General features: G+C 51.8%; 1 protein-coding gene across 11 annotated transcripts in view; it reads left to right on the forward strand.

Annotated features, from left to right (window-relative positions):
* CUX2 (cut like homeobox 2) overlaps positions 1-19,568 on the forward strand; it is a 282,708-nt gene that overhangs the window by 254,228 nt on the left and 8,912 nt on the right. For 9 of the 11 annotated variants that reach the window (XM_045041718.1, XM_045041720.1, XM_045041719.1 and 6 more), the window contains 9 exons: positions 1,879-2,070; positions 2,172-2,230; positions 2,721-2,769; positions 2,842-2,962; positions 4,146-4,820; positions 5,684-5,785; positions 10,233-11,026; positions 11,766-11,925; positions 18,593-18,862. In XM_045041718.1, coding sequence (XP_044897653.1) covers positions 1,879-2,070; positions 2,172-2,230; positions 2,721-2,769; positions 2,842-2,962; positions 4,146-4,820; positions 5,684-5,785; positions 10,233-11,026; positions 11,766-11,925; positions 18,593-18,862 — 2,422 coding nt within the window. The remainder of the gene's footprint in view (positions 1-1,878; positions 2,071-2,171; positions 2,231-2,720; positions 2,770-2,841; positions 2,963-4,145; positions 4,821-5,683; positions 5,786-10,232; positions 11,027-11,765; positions 11,926-18,592; positions 18,863-19,568) is intronic. The other 2 variants (XM_019814530.3, XM_045041723.1) reach the window with 2 other exon arrangements.

Raw genomic sequence — 19,568 nt, forward strand, 5'->3', positions numbered from 1 at the left:
CAGGGCTTACCCTATAGTCTCTGCTCAGTGGATATTTGATGATACTATTCGTAGTAGTAGTAGTAGTAGGTTTGGGGTGTGTCTGAGGTGTTTTTGCCCACGGCTCATGTGATCTCTGAGCACATACATGTCTCTGTGTGTCACAGTGACATGTCCATCTGAGTATACCTCTTTAATACCTGGGTATTTCTGTGTGTCTGCATGTCAGCGGGAGGACTCCAGCAGGTCCTTGTGTCAGTGTGTGCTATGTCTGTAGGTGTGTCCCCCTGTGTCTGTGTCCCAGGAGGCAGTGTGTATATGGCAATGTGCCTGTATATCTGTACAACGCAAAGAGTGAGCACAAGAGAGGCTGAAGGCAAGAGAGCTCATGAGGACACCTCAGAACGAATTTGCCAGTGGTTCTTAATTAACCCCCGTGGAACCCAGCAAATGCCTGTGCTAATCAGCCATAGGGAATTTTGCCGGTTTGGAGGGTGTTTTTCTGAGCACAACAGTGGCGCTCGATGCTAATTAATTTAATGTGTTAATGGCATCCGCTTCCTGTTTTAATTGGCATTTATCTCCCTGGAAGAATAGCCAGTATTGGTAGTGGTAGGTTGTGTTTTCTGTTTTGTTTTGTTTTGGTTTTGTTTTTTCTAACGCTTCTTAAATTCATTTGTAACTGAGCTCAGGACCAGCCCGACTTCAGGCCCTTCCAAACATCAACCTCCTTTGTCTTTTTCCAGGACAAAGGGGCCATTTCCTAAAATCTGGAGGAGCCATGGGGCTTGGGGCTGAGGGCAGTAGCTGCAAGGTCTCACATCTAACCCTGAGGGTCTGCCTGGAATGGAGGGGAAACATCTCGCTGGGATAGGAACTGTGCCCAGTGTAGAAACCTAAACCTTTATCTGTGAGGTAACCTCTGCTGGGAATACCCAATCCCTACCACTTCCTCACTGGGTATTGCCCTTTTTTTTCGTTCCTTTTTAACAAATGTGTTCTGAAGTATAATATATATAAGAAAAAATGTGCTTATCAGCTTATCATAAGCGTATAGCATGTTGAGTTTTTCAGAGATACTGTAACCAGCAACCAGTTCAATAAGTAGAATATTCCCAACACCCAGAACAATGCCCTCCTGTGTTTCCATTCGGGGGCTACTCCCCAAGGGGAACCACTCTCCTGACTTATAACAGCACAGCTGGGGTGTGCCTGTTTTCATTACCTGATCTTAATTGGAACACACACACACACACACACACACACACACACTTTTGTGTCTAGCTTCTTTCACTTCATAGTATATCCGAGAGAGTGATTCATGCCGGTGTTAGTTGTAGATTATCCATTTTCAATGCTGTATAGTGTTCCATTGTGTGGATGTACCACAACCTGATCATCCATTCTCTGGTTGGAGGGCACTTGGAGGCATTTGGAGCCCAATTTGGGGCTGTTACAGGGAGAATTGCTATGAATATTCATCTTGGTGTTCACATGTGTATCTTGGTGCATAGATAGCTGCTTTTCCCTACACATACCAAGCAGAAACACGTCTGCCCTTGGTGAATGCTGCCAAGCGATTTTCCAAATCACTAACTTGTTCTTAAACTTCGTCACAGTTTGGACCCATCTTTCTCCAGAAAACCTCCTCTGCCCATTCCCCCTTCAGTTTGAATAATAGAGGGAAATCATCCAGGCTGGTAGGACTGGCCTGAGCAAAGGCTCAGAGGTAAGAAGAGGAAAGCTAGAGCCTGTAAGGAGGAGCTGAGTCACTCTGGAGGCGCGGCGTGGGGGCCATGCCATAGATGGATTTCCCGTTCTGTTTGGGATTCAGGGGTGGAGCCCTGCAGCCCCCTGCCCCACACCTCCCAGCCCCTCAAAGCCCCACTCTGTCCTCAGGATAAGGTGAACTTTGCGCTGTGCTCAGGCCCCCGGCTTGAGGCTGCCCTGGCCTCCAAGGATCGGGAGATCCTGCGGCTGCTGAAGGATGTGCAGCACCTCCAGAATTCTCTGCAGGAACTGGAGGAGACCTCTGCCAACCAGATTGCGGACCTGGAGCGGCAGCTCACGGCCAAGTCCGAAGCCATAGAGGTAGCCCTTGGGAGAGGAGGTGTGCAGACAGGATCTAGGCAGGGCATCCCCAGCCAGAACGACGCGGACCAGCCTTGAACCATCTTTATTTTCTCCTCTAGAAGCTGGAAGAGAAGCTCCAGGCACAGTCTGACTATGAAGAAATTAAAACAGAGCTGAGGTACTCAGCAGAGGAGGGCTCCACAGAACCCCCAGCCCTCTTCCTTGGCAGTGCGGGGCCCTTGGCAAAGTGCATGATCTTCCTCCTCCCACCACATCCCATTTTGTGATGCCCTTGTCTCCTCTCCATGGCACCTTGGGTATCAAAACCTAACCATGCATGGCCCTTTGCCATCGAGAGCCACCTATTGGAGAGCACGCAGGGTAGCCTTGTGGTCAGTGCTGTGATCAGTGCCTTGTGATCAGGTTGGCTGGGACCCGCGAGCGTAGGAGTGGGTTAATGCAACACCCCTCCAGGTATCGATGGAACCGGTTCACAGGCCTGCTACTCAAGGCCTGTCGTTGCCCTGAGTCCAGTGTTATGTAGGGTCCACGGGGTGGGGCAGTTGTTCTCAATCGGGGAAGATGAGCTAGAGGAAGTATCTCTCAAGACCTCTCCCGAAGCCCGGGGAATGTGGCTGGCCTTGGACTCTCTCCACTTTCTCTGGCAGCATCCTGAAAGCCATGAAGCTGGCCTCTAGCACCTGCAGCCTCCCGCAGGTGAGTGTTCCGGCCACTGTCCCTGCGTTGCAAGCTGACCTTGAGAGCCGTCTGCCCACCATGCCCTCTCAGCCCAGCTTCTTGTCTCCTCAGGGCATGTCCAAGCCCGAAGACTCGTTGCTCATGGCAAAGGAGGCCTTCTTCCCCACGCAGAAATTCCTTCTGGAAAAGCCTGGTCTTCTGACCAGCCCTGGTAGGGGAGGCAGGATGCTCTTGGGGCCAAGGGGCCGGGGTGGGGGCTGTTTGTGGGCCTCTGGCCTTCTCCACTGCCTCCCACGCAAGCAGGAGAGTGATGGAGAGAAGGGTGCACATTGATCGAGCACCCGCTGTGTGCCTGGTGCTGAGCTGGGTGCTCTCCATGGCCAAGCCAGCTGGCAGTGCCCTGCATAGTGTCCACACTTGCCTTCCTCACACAGCTCACCCAGGCCCTCCCAAGGCCCTCCAAAAGGCTCCAACTCATCCCCGATCCTTGGTGAGCAGCAGGAAGAGGTCACAGGGCACAAGGAGGGCATTCACATTGCACCCCCCACAGCAGGCTGCTGGGAATGGCCTGTAGACATTGCTGTCTCCCCAGATCACCTCCTCAGCTCTTCTCCCCACACAGTGGCTCCATGACTTTGTCGCCATGTGGCCCCGGCCAAGACTCTCTGTGCTGCCTCTGTTTCCTCATCTATAAAATGGGGTCAATAATGGATCCACTTTGTGGGTGCTGTTCACACGGGGAGTGCAAACACATAGGATGCCTAGGACGAGGAGGGCTGGAAGGCAGGCACCAGGAACGGGCATCCTGCTGAGGTGGGCATTGATCTGAACTCCCCACCTCGGGGCCAGGTGCTAGCACGTAACAAGTGCTCAATGAGTGTTCTTGATGGGGTGGGGGTGGCTGCCCAGAACTGGAATGTGGGCCAGGCCTGCACAGGTAGGGATTTCAGAATCAGAAGGGTAGCTTTTAGTACTGCTGGATGCCTATAACACTTCTCTCCCCCACCCTGCTGCCCTCTCTCCCCTCGTCCTCCCCCTGAATTTCTCCCTCATGTGTGTGTCTTTCTGTCTTACACTGTCTCTCTGCCTCCCACTTTCTATCTCTGTCTCTGTGCCTTTCTGTCTCTTTCTGCCTTTCACGCTGGCTCTGCCTCGCTGCCTCTCTCCATGTCTCCCCTGCGCATCCCTCTTATTTCTGTCTGTTTCCCTATCTCTGTTTCTCTGGTGTCACTCTCTGGGTGTCACTCTCATGATTTCTTTCCTTGTCTCTCTCCCTCTCTCTCTCTGTCTCTCTTTCTCTCTCTCTCTCTCTCTCCCCACCCCCATCACTGTCCGCTTCTGTCTTTCTCTCTGTCTCTCCTCTTTTCCTCCATCTGTCTCTCTTGGCATTCTAGAGGAGGACCCTTCAGAGGATGATTCCATCAAGGACTCCTTGGGCACAGAGCAGTCCTACCCATCGCCTCCACAGCTCCCGCCACCGCCAGGGCCTGAAGACCCCCTGTCCCCCAGCCCTGGGCAGCCCCTGCTGGGCCCTGGCCTGGGCCCCGATGGCCCAAGGACTTTCTCATTGTCCCCCTTCCCCAGCCTGGCTTCTGGGGACAGACTGGCAGGGGACACACTGCTGTCCAAACATATGATGCCCCCGGCCACCTTCAAGGGGGAGGCGGGTGGCCTGCTGGTGTTCCCCCCAGCCTTCTATGGCACCAAGCCGCCCACGGCCCCTGCCACCCCAGCTCCTGGCCCTGAGCCACCCGGGGCCCCCGAGCCTGTAGATGGGGGTGGGGGCAGCACAGCTGGGGCAGGGGCCGGAACCGAGGAGGAGCAGCTGGACACGGCGGAGATTGCATTCCAGGTGAAGGAGCAGCTGCTCAAACACAACATCGGGCAGCGGGTGTTTGGCCACTATGTGCTGGGGCTGTCACAGGGCTCGGTCAGCGAGATCCTGGCCCGGCCCAAGCCCTGGCGCAAGCTCACAGTGAAGGGCAAGGAGCCCTTCATCAAGATGAAGCAGTTCCTGTCGGATGAGCAGAACGTGCTGGCTCTGAGGACCATCCAGGTGCGGCAGCGAGGTGAGGGCCCATCCCGAGGTGAGGGGCTCGGGCCCAGCCTCCCCAGCCAAGCCCAGGGCAAAAGACTGGCTGGGGGCTGAGAACACAGGCTCTGGGGTCATAGCCTAGTTCTGCCACCTCCCAGCTTTGTCACCTGGGGCAAGTGACTTTGCCTCTCTGTGCCTGAGCCTCCCCCTTTGTAAAATAACGAAATGTATCCTCGTCCCTCCTTCCTGGGGCCTTTGGCTACCTCTTGCTCCCCACATGGGCCTAATGGGACAGCTCAGGCTGATCATTGTGGGGAAAAGGCTGGGCCCAGGAGCTGCCCTGGCAGGTATTTCCTGAAGACCTCCAAGCCTCAGTTCACCCATCCATGAGATGGCCTGGGTTCCTGCCAACCTTGCCAGACTTGATTTTTAGGGTAATCCATGTGAATGGCCCAGGCTTTGACCTCATAAACACCTGAGTTTTGAGTTCCAGCTCTGCCATTCACCCACTGAGTGACATGCCTCAGTATCCCCATCTGTCCCCATCTGCCAGCCTCCTATGAGGGTTAAATGAGTATAAGCTACTTAGTACAGCACCTGGAACATAGTAACTGTTTGAGAACTGTTAGCTATGGTGGTGGCAGCCATCATTGTTATCATATTATTATTAATATTAATACTAATACTATTTCAAGTCAGAATCATTTGTAGATCCGGTTACACAGACTGGCTAAACAGCGGTCTTGCCACACGCACTCAAGGTCTGGCCCTCCCTCTCCCAGCCCTGGCCCTGGAGCCCTCGAGGGAGGAGGGGACCAACCCTTCACCCTGCCCAGCTCCAGGGACTGACCCCCAACATGCAGGTCCCCCTGACAGATGCCCCCTTGCCTCCCCCAGGCAGTATCACCCCAAGAATCCGCACACCAGAGACAGGCTCAGATGACGCCATCAAGAGCATCCTGGAACAGGCCAAGAAAGAGATCGAGTCCCAGAAAGGGGGTGAGTGTGACCACAGCAGGTGAGGCCTGAGGCCTCCAGGGACTGCCCAGAGCAGGAGGTAAGGCCTGGTCCACCTTCATCCACCACAGCGGGGATTCCGAGCAGGTCAGAACTGCTTTGCCAGCCAACCTGCACCAAGCAAGGTCTGGGCCTGGAAAGCACCAGGTCCAGGTTGGCACGGCAGCCACCAGCCATGTGTGACTATATCCATTCAAATTGTTTAAAGTTAAATAAAACTACAGCTTCAGTTCTTCAGCCTCACTGGCCACATTGCAAGGTGACAAGTGAGACGCCGTAGGAGACACCCAGTGACTGCTGCAGCACTGGTCTGGATTGTCCGGATGTCCTCAACTTTGAGGAGACGCAGTGACCAGTAATCACACAGGAGCTTGTCAAGAACAACGCTCTAAGCCTCACCCTCCTTCCTGCACCTCCTCCACTTTCTAGTTCCCAAGGAGACCCTGTTTTCCTGCCTTCCTCCTACCTCCCAGACTGCACCTTCTACACTTTCGCAGGGCCCTATATTAGCCTCCTCGTGCTACTGTTCGGCCGCAGACTCAGTGGCTAAAAACAACACAGTTTATTCTCTCACAGTCCCAAAGGCCACAGTCAGCCTCGCTGGGCTAGAGTCAAGGTGTCAGCAGGGCTGTGTTCCCTCTAGAGGCTCCAGGGAGAATCCATTTCCTTACCTTCTCGAGCTTCTGGAGGCACCCACATTCCTTGCTTCACGGCCCCTCCTGCATCCTCAAACCCAGCATCATAGCATCTTCCTCTCTGTCTCTGATCCTCCTACTTCCTCTCACAAGCACCCTTGTGATGATGTGGGGCCCACCCACAGAACCCAGGATCTCAAGACCCCTAACTTAATCACATCTGCAAAGTCCCCTTTGCTGTGTGAAGTCACGGTTCGGGTCCCAGGGACTGGGACGTGAGTGCCTCTGGGAGACCCTCATTTAGCCTACCAGAGTGTACATTCTCCATCAGCCCCTCAAACGCAGGGTGCCCCCCAGGCCCTCTGACTTCAGTCTGATGTTTCTTAGGTGAGTTGGTCCACTCCTGGAAGTTCCAACAACAGCCAAAACATCCCATCTCCGGGCCACGCCTCTCTCGAGAGTTATGGAGCCATAAGCCAGCTGCTGGCCGGGAATGTCCACCAGGGTCCCGCACTGACATCAAAGAGTCAGTGTGTCTGAGACAGAACTCCCTGTCTGCACCCACCCTCCTCCCCCTCCCCGAACCCACCAGCTCAGGACTGGGAACCTGTCGAAGATGGTGCCCGACACCCAGGCAGGGTGAGAGGCTGTCCTGGACTGCCACCATCATCACTTGCTGGGACTGTTTCATTAGCCTCTTCACTGGTCTTGCCAGTGATATTCTAGGTCCCACTGCGGCCCATTCTCCACCCAGAGGCCAGAGAGATCTTTCTGGAGCATACACAGGGTCATGTCACTTCCACAGCTCCTCCCCATTGCCCTCAAGATAAGAATCCCAGATCCTCAGGGTGCCTGGGTGGCTCAGTTGATTGAGCCTCCAGTTCTTGGTTGCAGCTCAGGTCGTGATCCCAGAGTCGTGGGATTGAGCCCCATGTCCCTGGGTGGGCTCGCACTGCGTGTGGAGCCTGCTTGAGATTCTCTCTCTCTCCCTCTGCCCTTCTCCCCTACTTGCTTGCACTCTCTCTATAAAATAAAATTTTATTTTTTAATTAAAAAACCCCAGCTCCTCAACAAGGCCTCCAGGCCTTATGGTCTTGACTCCTCCCAACCCCCAATCCTTCTCGAATGAAATGCTTATAGCCATGTCCATTCTCATGCTATTCCCTATGCCCCTAATGCCGTCCTCACCCCTGGCCAATTCACAATCCAACTCAGAAGTCACCTCATCCAGGAAACCCCCCACCTCAATCCAGATGGAATGGTTACTGATCCTCCTTGGACCCCCTACAATCACCTATATTGCTTGGTGCAGTGGAGCCAGAGTGGCCTGGCTGCAAATTTTGGCTCTGCTGTTTATTAGCTGTGTGACCTTGGAAAAGTTACTTAGCCTCTCTGTGCCTCCATCGTCTTACATTTAAAATAGGCACAGTATTAGTACTCCTTTCCTATTGTTGTGTGAGGATCCTGTGTGAGAATAGGACTGGCAAGCACTCAGCCTGAGGGCCTGGCATGTCAAAGGTGCCCCTGAAGATCTAGCCATCATCATAGTTAACATCGTCATTATTTTTCTCTCTCTTGTTGCATTTGTTCATGTTACACATGCCTCTGCTGATATGTCTGTACTTCCTATCAGTCTGAGGGTTTTTTGCAGCCAGGGACCAACTTGCATCCCTGCACCCAGCACTGTGTATAGCACAGCACAGTGTAGACTGTAGCGGACTTTGAACCTGATGCTGGCTTCCATGCTCCCGCTTTGTGGTGTCTGCTGCCCCCTGGTGGCACCTCAGAGCAAGTGTCTCGATTCCCAAGCCTCTGCTGCTGGAAAGCCAAGGGCCCTCCCCCTGCCTGGTCCCTGGGAGGGGCAGAGGATGCTTACCCTGCTAGGAGCCTACACTGCCCCATCCAAATAATCCACTGAGGTCCATCTATGTACACCTTCTATGTTTCTTCTTGATCGGCTCCTGGAGCAAGAGAGGCAGTCATTCAGTAAACATTGGTTAAGCACGTACTGCATACCGGAAACAGGTTACAGCTGTGAACGAGACACACTAGTGGAGTGAAAAGAACCATGAGAAAAAGACTAATAGAACTCTTCCATTAACCAACAGGACAGCTGAGACCAGAGAGGGAGAGATATACTCACAGTTACACAGAGGCCAAGGGAGAACCCAGGTCTCCTGGCTCCCTGTACAGTGCTCTCCCATGGGGGTAGAAGGGTCAGAAACAACACACAAGACAGCACGGAGATTAAAAAGGCAACATCACTGCAGAGTGGGCCAGCCAGGGGCGTTCCATGCAGGGTCTGTGAGGAGAGGGCAAGGGAAAAAGTGCCCGGGTTGTTGCCCCATGCCCCTGACAAGAGTGAAAGCAACAGCCCCCCAGGGAGGAGACAAATATGGCTAACTGCTAACTCGAGAGTTCTACTCTGGGAATTGAGGGAAATATCCAGGATGGGGACAAAGATTTATATACAAGCTATTCCTTTATCGTTGCTCACAGCAGTGACAAACTAGAAACAACCTAACTGTCCAGCAGTGGGGGATCAGGTAAATAAAGCAGAGACTATACCTTCACATGGCATAGGCAGCCATGAAAGATAGAACTTCTAATCATAAGACAAAATACTCATGTTGATACTGGGTGGGGGCAAACCGGGCTACACTCCCACATCAAGTATGATCGCCCCATGTATGAAGTTAGAAAGCAGCCCAAAGGAAATACGTGAGGAGATTTCATGTGGTTGCCTTTGAGAGAGAGATCAAGGGGATTTTTCTTTTCATCTTAAGTTTTGCTTTCTTAACTCTCTGCAACAGGCATGCAGTACTCTTTTATTTTAATTGAGGCAAAATTTACTAACCGTTTTAAAGTGAACAATTCCATGGCATTTAGCATATTCACAATGTTGGGCAGCCACCACTGGATAGCATTCTGTTTGTGTGACCATGTCACTGTTCATTATCCTTTCTGTTCTCCGTGAGCATTTGGGTTCATGCCATTATTTTGCTATTAGAATAAGTGAAGCGGCTTATTTTGTGTGCTGTAGTGTTTTCCTTGTCTTTGACATTTGCATAAATGGATCTTAGCACATTTAAAAGACAGGTCTTTTTTTACGTTACATTTTCCCCGTGAGCACTTTCTCTACATAGGCTAAAATCTCTGTCTACCTGGTTTGTGATGGCTGTCTAATATTCTGCCATACGGACGGACCATAATTTATCCAACCCCCGATTGTTGGACACAGAAGTTGCTGCCAACGTTTTGCTGGCATAAACACAGGCATACCTCTTTTGAGTGCATTTCGTTGTGCTTTATAGATGTTGCTCTTGGTTTAAACTAAAGGTTTGTGGCAACCCTGTGTCAAGCAAGTCTGTCGGCAGCATTGTTCCAGCATTTACTCACTCGGTGTCTCTGTGTGACATTTGGGCAATTCTCTCAGTATTTCCAATGCTTTCATTATTACTCTATTTGTTATGATAATCTGTGGTCAGAGATTAGGGCTTCCTGAAAGCTCAGGTGATGGTTGGCATTTTTGAGTGATGAAGTATTTTTTAGTTAAGGTATGTACGTTGGGGTTTTTCTGAGGCATAATGCTGTTGCACACCAAGTAGGCTACGGTGCAGCATAAACATAATTTTTGTATACACTCTGAAACCAAAAAATTCACTTGACTGGTTTTATTGCAGTATCTCCACAGTATCTCCAAAGTATACTTACACAGATGCCGTGAACATCTTTGCCCTTGAAACCATGCCCCTGACTGTGGGCCTCTGGCCACCCTGTCCTCCTCCCCACAGGTGAGTCCAAGAACTCCACGGCCCCACTGGGCATCACCAACGGCACAGCCCCCGCCAGCACCTCGGAAGATGCCATCAAGAACATTCTGGAGCAAGCGCGCCGCGAGATGCAGGCGCAACAGCAGGCCCTGCTGGAGATGGAGGCCGGCCCCCGGGGCCGCTCGGTGCCTCCCTCGCCCCCAGAGCGGCCCTCGCTGGCCACTGCGAGCCAGAATGGGGCTCCGACCTATGTCAAGCAGGAGGACAGCAGCGGTGGTGGTGGTGGCGGCGGGGGAACCAGCAGCAGCGCCACACAGACCTCCCTCACGGTCTTGTCCCCTGCTGCCTTCGTGCAGAGCATCATCCGGAAGGTCAAGTCGGAGATTGGCGACGCCGGCTACTTCGACCACCACTGGGCCTCGGACCGTGGCCTGCTCAGCCGCCCCTACACCTCTGTCTCACCCTCCCTCTCCTCCTCCTCCTCCGGCTACTCCGGACAGCCCAACGGGCGGGCCTGGCCCCGTGGGGACGAGGCCCCCACGGCCCCCGAGGACGAAGCGGCGGGGGGCGAGGATGAGCCTCCCAGAGTGGGCGAGCTGAAGGCCGAAGGTGGCGTCCCCGAGGCGGGCAGCGGTGGGCGGCTGGCCTACTACCCGGCGTACGTGCCCCGCACACTGAAGCCTACCGTGCCGCCCCTGACCCCCGAGCAGTACGAGCTTTACATGTACCGGGAGGTGGATACACTGGAGCTGACGCGCCAGGTCAAAGAGAAGCTGGCCAAGAATGGGATCTGCCAGAGGATCTTCGGGGAGAAGGTGAAGATAGTGGGGCCCACGGGACCTGGGGCGGGTGGGCCACCGGAGGACCCAGCCCCCAGTGTTCATGGTCTGGAAAAGACAGGTTGTGTGCATGAACAGGAACAAGGCAAAAGCAGAATTCAAACCCAGGTCTGCATGACCCCCAACCCTTTTTTCCTGCATCCACTCGTCCCTGGGCCCTGTGGGAAGGGAGGGCTGGGCTGACATTCAGTTCTATGGTTGTTAAAGCAGTGAAATGCTTCCCTCTGGTTAGGAGTAGCCACTTACCTCTCCTCCTCCAGAACCCTCCGTTCCTCCCAGTGGTCCAGCCACTAAAGGGTTAAGGCTCAGCCCAGCCAGGGTTCCCCTGCAATACCAGTGGTTAAGTAGTTTTGAACATCACTTCTGCCCTTGGCAGAGGAGCAGGTCAAGAGTCAGGTGAGTTGAGAGGAGGAGGAATGATGTCAAGGGAAGACACCTCTTCCTAGAGGAGGGGGCTTTTGAGGGGGCTTAAAATCAAGAAGGATTCTTACACGTAGGGGATATCTGGAAGGGCACTGCAGATGGGGGGGTGGGGGGTGGGCACAGCACAGGCACACAGCAGGCACCTGGGAAATGAAGAACAAATCAAGGCAGCCCTGGCCTCCCAGGGAATCAGAGTGAACAGTGGGCCAAGTGTCCTGCAGAGAGGGAGGGAGGGGATGGCTGGGGTCCCAGGGGCCTGCCTCCCTACACTTCCTGCTCCGCCCATCCCCAGGTGCTGGGCCTGTCACAGGGCAGTGTGAGCGACATGCTGTCCCGGCCGAAGCCGTGGAGCAAGCTGACACAGAAGGGGCGAGAGCCCTTCATCCGCATGCAGCTGTGGCTCTCAGACCAGCTCGGCCAGGCCATCAGCCAGCAGCCCAGCGCCTCTCAGGGTGAGTGTGGTCGGGACCCTCTCGTGGGCTGCTGCCAGTGTGCCCCTAGATGGTCTCCCTGCTTTTCGTCCTTCCTTCAACCAGAGGGATGACGTCTGCCGGTGGTTTTAAACTCTAGGTGGCGCCTAGGTGCCTACAGCAAGCGGAGAAAATCTTCTTTGGATGCAGAGCTGCCCTCCCATCCCCTGACCAGAATCACTGATTGATCTCTTTTTCCAAGCGACCCAGCATTCAGCCTCAGAATCCTTAGCACAGACATTTGGGCTGTTATCCATCCATTAATGATGCACAGGCAAGCTGGAGTCTGAACGTTGCCTGAGTGAGGAAACTGAGGCTCAGAGAGTTGCCCAAAGTCATAGAGCTAGAAATGGAAGGATGGAGTCAGGGGAGGGACTCTAGGAAGTCTAGGCTCCCTCTGCCATGATGAGCAGTGGGCAGGTCAGTCAGTCCTGGTGAAGTGCAGGGATCAACAAGAATACTACCATAACACCAGGCAACAAAATCATCCCAGGAGACGGTGTTTATTTTAGAAGTTCGTGTCCACAAGACAAGACCGCACATTGTTGGAGCATTGGCTACAAGCCTATCGATTAAAATATCAAAAAGAGGGGCACCTGGCTGACTGAGTCAGTAGAGCAGGTGACTCTCGATCTCAGGGTCGTGAGTTCAAGCCCCATGCTGGGTGTAGAGCTTGCTTAAACAAAATGTTGGGGCACCTGAGTGGCTCAGTCGGTTAAGCGTCTGACTCTTGATTTTGGCTCAGGTCATGATCTCTTGGTTTGTGGGACTGAGCCCCGCATTGGGCTGCACACTGATAGCAGAGCCTGCTTGAGATTCTCTCTCCCTCTCTCTCTCTGCCCCTCTCCAACTGGCACATGCAATCTCTCTCTCACTCTCTATTAAAATAAGTAAACCTTAAAAAAAATTTTTTTAATGTCAAAAAGAGTCACCACTCACCAGCCTGGGAAGAGGGGTTCCACAGGGAAGGGGACCAGGAGGAGATCGGGAGGGGAGGGCTCTGGCTGGCTCTGTTACTTTTTTTTTTTTTTCCAGAGAGAGAGAGAGCACAAGTGGTGGAGAAGGGCAAAAGGGAGAGAGAGAGAATCTTAAGCAGGCTCCATACTCAATGTGGAGTCCAATGCAGGGCTCAATCCCATGACCCTGGGATCATGACCTGAACCAAAATCAAGACTCAGGATACTCAACCAACTGAGCCACCCAGGCATACCTGTTGCTTGCTCTTTGTCTTTAAAACAAACAGGGAGGGGAGCCTGGGTGGCTCAGTCAGTTAAGCATCCGACTTCAGCTCAGGTCATGATCTCACGGTTCATGGGTTCGAGCCCCACATCAGGCTCTGTGCTGAAAGTTCAGAGCCTGGAGCCTGCTCCAGATTCTGTGTCTCCCTCTCTCTCTGCCCCTCCCACCCCCTCAAAAATAAACATAAAAAAAGTTGGGGAGAGGGGCACATGGGTGGCTCAGTTGGTTAAGCATTAGACTCTTGGTTTCGACTCAGGTCATGATCTCAGGGTTCATGGGTTCAAGCCCCAGACTCTGTACTGACGGCACACAGCCTGCTTGGGATTCGGTCTGCCCCTCCCCTGCTCGCTCTCTCTCTCTCTTTCAAAAATAAACATTAAAATTTTTTTTAAAAAATAAAAAGAGGGAAATTTGAAGCAAATAACAGAGTGTTAACATCTATTTGGGTCATGGACCCAGGGAAGGGAAGGAGGATTTACATTTTCTTTTTTGTATATTTCTAGACTTTGAAATATTTTATAATTAAATTTTTAATTGAAAATGCCTGCCCCACCGGGCTGTTTTAAGAAGCACTCCAACAGTTCGAATGACCGCTGCCGTTTGTCACACACACGGCTGAGCACCTGGTACTTTCATCTGTAATCCTCACGTCAGTCTTGACTGGAGGGACTGTTTGTCATTCCTACTTTCCAGAAGAAGAAATGGAGGGTCTGAGTAGGACAGTGATTTGCCCAAGGTCACCCGCTGGGTAGTGGCAGAGCCAAGCTTAGAACGCAGGGCATTTAGCCATTAGGGTCCACAAGAGTGCCCACCCCAGAGCCCGTACCTGTGGCAGAGTTCCCGTCCTTGTGCTGTGTTGTGTTGTATTTTAATTAGTTTTCCTATTCTGGTAAAATTGATATAACATAAAATTTACCATTTGAACCCCTTTTAAAGTGTACAATTCAGTGGCATTTATTACATTCACAATTTTACACAACCACCACCTCTGCCTAGTTCCAGGACATTGTCATCACCCCCAAGAAGAACCCTGTGCCCATTAAGCAGTCATGCCCACTCACCCCTCCCCCAGGCCCTGCAACCACGAATCTGCTTCCTGTCCGCATGGATTTGCCTCTTATCCATGGAATCGTACAATATGTGGCTTTTTGTGTCCGGCTTTCACTTAGCATATGTTTCCAAGGTACATCCAGGCTGTAGCATGTGTCAGTACTTCATTCCTTTTTATGGCCAAATGATATTTCCTTTAGACCAACTTTTGGCTACTGTGAATAATGTTGCCATGAACACCCATGTGCATGTTTTTGAACACCTGTTTCTGATTCCTTTCTCCGTATACCTCAGAGTGGAATTGCTGGGTCATATGATTTTTTTTTTTATGTTTTTATTTATTTTTGAGACAGAGAGAGACAGAGCATGAGCAGGGGAGGGGCAGAGAGAGAGGGAGACACAGAATCTGAAGCAGGCTCCAGTCTCTGAGCTGTCAGCCCAGAGCCCGACGTGGGGCTCGAACCCACAGACTGTGAGATCATGACCTGAGCTGAAGTCGGGCGCTTAACCGACTGAGCCACCCAGGCGCCCCATATGATTATTTTTTTTCATAAAGTTTATCTATTTTGAGAGAGAGTATGCGCTCACATGCACGCATGGCAGAGAGAGAGGGAAAGAGAATCCCAAGCAGCCTTCATGCTGTCAGTATAAAGCCCATTGCGGGGCTCGAACTCATGAATGGTGAGATCATGACCTGAGCTGAAATCAAGAGTCGGACACTCAACCAACTAAGCCACCCAGGTGCCCTGGTTTTATGATAATTCTACGTTTAACTCGCTGAGGAGCTTCCAACCTGTTTTCCATAGCGACTGCACCGTTTCACGTCCCAGCAGCAGTGTGGTGGGAGGGGTTCCTATTTCTCCACCTCCTCACCAACACCTGCTCTTCTCCCTCTTTGACTGTAGCCATCCCAGCGGGTGTGAATTGGTATCTCATTGCAGTTTGATCTGCATTTCCTCTATGTCGAATGGTTCTGGTTTTTAAAAATGTCTTTGTTGTGTAGGATAGGATTAGGCAAGGACAATCAAGAAAGGTGTTCCTCGTGGAGGAAACAGGACAAGCAAAAGCTAGGAGGATCATTCACAGATTGGGAAGGGAGTGAGGCCCAGTGAGCGTGGCCACCCCTGTCCCTCCACAGACCAGGAAGCCAGGGCCCAGGTTCACGGAAGCAGAGATGTGAGCGGTAGCTGCTGGCCTGACATGGTAGGGGGTGGCCGATCCAACCAAGGCCCCCACAGCCACCACCTGTCCACAACCTAGAGGCAGGAGAGGTATCCACTGCCCATAACGTCCCACAGAGTCCAGCCATCGGGTTGAGTATGAACCTGTTCCGGCCCCCATTTTGTCCTTGGCCCGGCGACCTGAGGGTGAGCTGCTTGCCAAAGGCAGGTTCCAAAGCATGGCCTCCCTCACACCAGCTGCCTGCCACGAAACCTGCTTCAAATCACCAGCCCTTCAGCGAAGCCCACAGTGGTGGGCATGGGTACGTGTGTCTGAGGCTTCTCAGAATTCTCCAGCAGTTGAGGAAGCCCTGTTCTCCCCACGTCGTCTCCGACTTTTCTCCGAGTCTCTCCGTGTCATCTTTTCTCTCCCCGCTCCCTTTTCTTGCTGCCTTTCTTACTCTTTGTCCCAGTCTCTCTCCCCGTATCGCCTTCTTTCTGTGTCCCTCTCTCCCACTCTATTCTGTGTCCTCCGTCACTCCATCCCTCCTTCCATCTCTCCCTCACTGTCTCTCTTCATCGTAACCAATTGTCCCGTTTGCCCAGGGCATGGGACTTTCTGTATGACAACCAGGAAAGGCCTGGGCAGACAGACCACGTGGTCACCTGCTCTCCCCACTCTGCCCCACTCACATTCCTGTCCAGAGCCCCTGCTCAAGCCCCAGCCAACCTGACTGTCCGTGTCCAGCCTCTCAGTGTTTTGTATTTAGTGTGTTCCTCCTGATAGAGTTGATTTCTGAGTCTTTCAGTAATTTTGTCAGAAGCAGTCCTTGAAGTCAGAGTAGTCAGAAGAGGCCAGTGTTCTGCCTGGAGGCTGGCTGGTTTCAGGCTCATCATCTGGGTTGCCCTCCGTCTCCTCATCCCGCTCCCTGTCTGGTTGGAAAGCTGGCCCTTTAGGTGGGGATGCAGGTTTTCCAAGAGGCAGATGCCTTCGAAGACCCTAGATTCCCCTCCAGCGGAGCCCAACCCCTCTCCCGTGGCAGCGAGGGAAGGACTCTTGAAACAGCCTCTTGCTTCCCCAGACTGGCCCTTCCCCACCAGCTTTGCCTCTCTGATGGTGACAGTGATTGGGGGGGGGGGGGGGGGGGGGGCACGTGTTAGCTCCAGCATCACATGTTTGCCACCTGGATGACCAGGATCACCCCAGTTTGGGGGAGGCGGGGAGCAATAGTGTTCTCCTGACACCAGATACGGGCAGCCAGCCCCACAGGGCTGTGATGTCACCACTCAGAACTTGGAGGCTTCACTTTGCACCTTGCAGGGATAAGCAGAGGTCCTGACTCAAATTTATTCATTCAACAGGCTTCTGCCCAACACCTCCTTCTTCCCCAGGCTCCAGGACTCACCCACGACTTACCTGTGGTCCCTGCCTCCAGGGGCTTGTCATGGATAAGAGGAGAGTGATTCAGGGACTGGGCTTTAGCAAGGTCATCCTACCCAACATGTCTTCCACTTGGCTTTTCTAATATATATTCACACAAACATCTTTTGATAAATGAAAACTGTGGCTTATAAACTCACTTTTTAAATATGCCGTTGTACTGTGGACATCCTTTCAGCTTTGTTGAGATAAACTTGACATATTAACATTGTGGGAGTTTAAATGATGATGATATGGTGATGATATGATATGCCTATGTATTGTAAAATGTTTGCCACAGTAAGACTAGTTACCGCATCCTTCGCCTCACGTAATTACCATTTTGTTGTTACGTTGGGAATAGTAAAGTCCCTCTTTCATAGGCCTCTTTCATAGTGTCGAGTATAAAATACTGGATTGTTAACCAGTCACCACACTGTACATTAGATCCCCAGAACTTACTCATCTTATGTGGACATCTTTTCATTATGTTGTTTTATGTTTATTTGTTTATTTTGAGAGAAAGAGAGCACAAGCAGGGGAGGGGGCAGAGAGAGGGAGAGAGAGGATCCCAAGCAGGCTCTGTGCTGCCAGCACAGAGCTCCATGTGGGGCTCCATCCCACAAACTGTGGGATCATGACCTGAGCCGAAATCAAGAGTCGGACGCTTAACCTACTGAGCCACCCGGGCGCCCCTCATTATTTTTAGTTGCTTCAGGAAATGACCCTATTTTATTTTGCTGCTCTCTGATGGTTGAGCTTAAAGGGGTTGCCAACTTATTTTTTTGTAACTTTTCATTTCCGAAGCAATTTCTAACTAACTGAAGAGTTGAAACAATAGAACAAGCTCTCTGTACCCCCCACACAGGCTCACCAACCGCTAATTTTGCCACCTGTGCGCTCTTTTCTCTCCCGACCATTTGAGGTATTAGTTGACAACGTCATGTCCCTTTACCCCTAAATGCTTCAAAAAGTTTTTTCCCAAGAATGAGAAAGAAATGTGACGATGATACAATACTGTTAAGGTAGCCCACCATCTATATTCAGGTTTCTTTGGTTGTCCCTATAATATCCTTCACATAATTTTTTAAAGTAAATTATATGCCCAACATGGGGCTTGAACACACAACCCCAAGATCAAGAGTCGCGTGCTCTACCGACCGAGCCAGCCCGGCACCCCATCCTTTATAAAATGTTGTTTCTCCCTGTCTAGGATCAGATCCAGGACTCCTTGTATTTAGTTGTCGTGTCTCTTTAGTCTCTCAATTTGAACAATTCTTCTGCCTCTCTCTGTTTCCCAATTTTGACATTTTTGAAGCCAGTCATTCAATAGACTGTCTCAGTTCAGCTTTGTCCGATGCGTCCTTGCGCACTTTTAGGAGGAATATCACGGAACTGATGCTGTGTCCTTCTTCTCAGTAAGTACACGGCATCAGGAGGCATCAGTGTTCATTTGTCCTTTGATTGGCGATGTTAACTTTGATCGTTTGGTTAAGGTGATGTCTGCCAAGTATCTATACTGAAGAGTTAACTACTTTTCCCTTTGTCATCAACGAGCGTCTTATAGAGAAACACCTAGAGACCATGTAAATACCCTACTCTTCATCAAATTTGTATTCACTAGTTTTTGCATCCAGGATGGTCCCTGCCTAAGATATTACTATTGTGGTTGCAAAATGGACTGTTGCCAACACTTGGCCCTAACAAACAAGCCATCCAAACCATATTTGTCTGTTCCAAATGGCAGTAACTGCCTTCTCTGTCTCTCTGTGGCCCACAGCCAGTCCCACGGAACCGAGGTCCTCGCCGTCCCCACCCCCTAGCCCCACGGAGCCGGAGAGGAGCTCCCAGGAGCCCTTGAGCCTGGCACTGGAGGGCAGCAAGGAGAACCAGCAGCCGGAGGGACGCTCCAGCTCCTCGCTGGGGGGGAAGGTGTACTCGGGCAGCCAGGCCACGGGGGGCATCCAGGAGATTGTGGCCATGTCCCCCGAGCTGGACACATACTCCATCACCAAGAGAGTCAAAGAGGTCCTCACAGACAACAATCTAGGTACAGCGTGGTGGGAATCAAGGATGCTGCCTCCTGCCTTGATTGGCTCTTATTTGCCTTAAGCAGAGTGTCCTCACTGAGATCCCAGGGCCCAGAGTCCAGCCTGCAGGTGCATCCGGGACTCTGACCTGGGTCGGGTCCCTAGAATAGGACAAAAGGGAGGTGAGGGCAGGTCTGACGTGACCTGAAATCCTCAGCCCACAGTTGACAGTGAGACTCTGGCACAATCCTGACCCAGTGCCGAGCCCCTTGCCCTCTGGGGACACAGGGGAGAAGCTGTCCTAGAACTCTTACATTCTTTGGATCACAAAATCCTCTGAGTCTCCAGTGCAGGTCATGCCCCTCTCCCAGAGGGGTGCACACGGACCCCAGATTTTTCACTGCAATTTCTATTATAAAAATAAGACATGTTCATTATTTTAAAACACCAAACAGTCCGGGGCGGGGGGTAGCTAAAAAGTAAATAAAATTCCCCCAACCTCCCAATCATCCTCCACAGTTCTTATATCTTTGATACTTTCTGAAAACCTGCAAGAATATGTGTATACCTTATTTCTTCATTTTTTTCCCTATGTAGCCGAATTTATATACGTACTGTCCTATAATTTGCTTTTTAGAAATGAACACTGTTTTGTGGACGCCCTTCCACATTAGAATGATCAGACCCCCTGCAATCTTTTTCCCTGTTGCAGACTGTTTCGGGCCA

The sequence above is a fragment of the Felis catus genome, chromosome D3 (assembly GCF_018350175.1).
Source record: "Felis catus isolate Fca126 chromosome D3, F.catus_Fca126_mat1.0, whole genome shotgun sequence".
NCBI lineage: Eukaryota > Metazoa > Chordata > Mammalia > Carnivora > Felidae > Felis > Felis catus.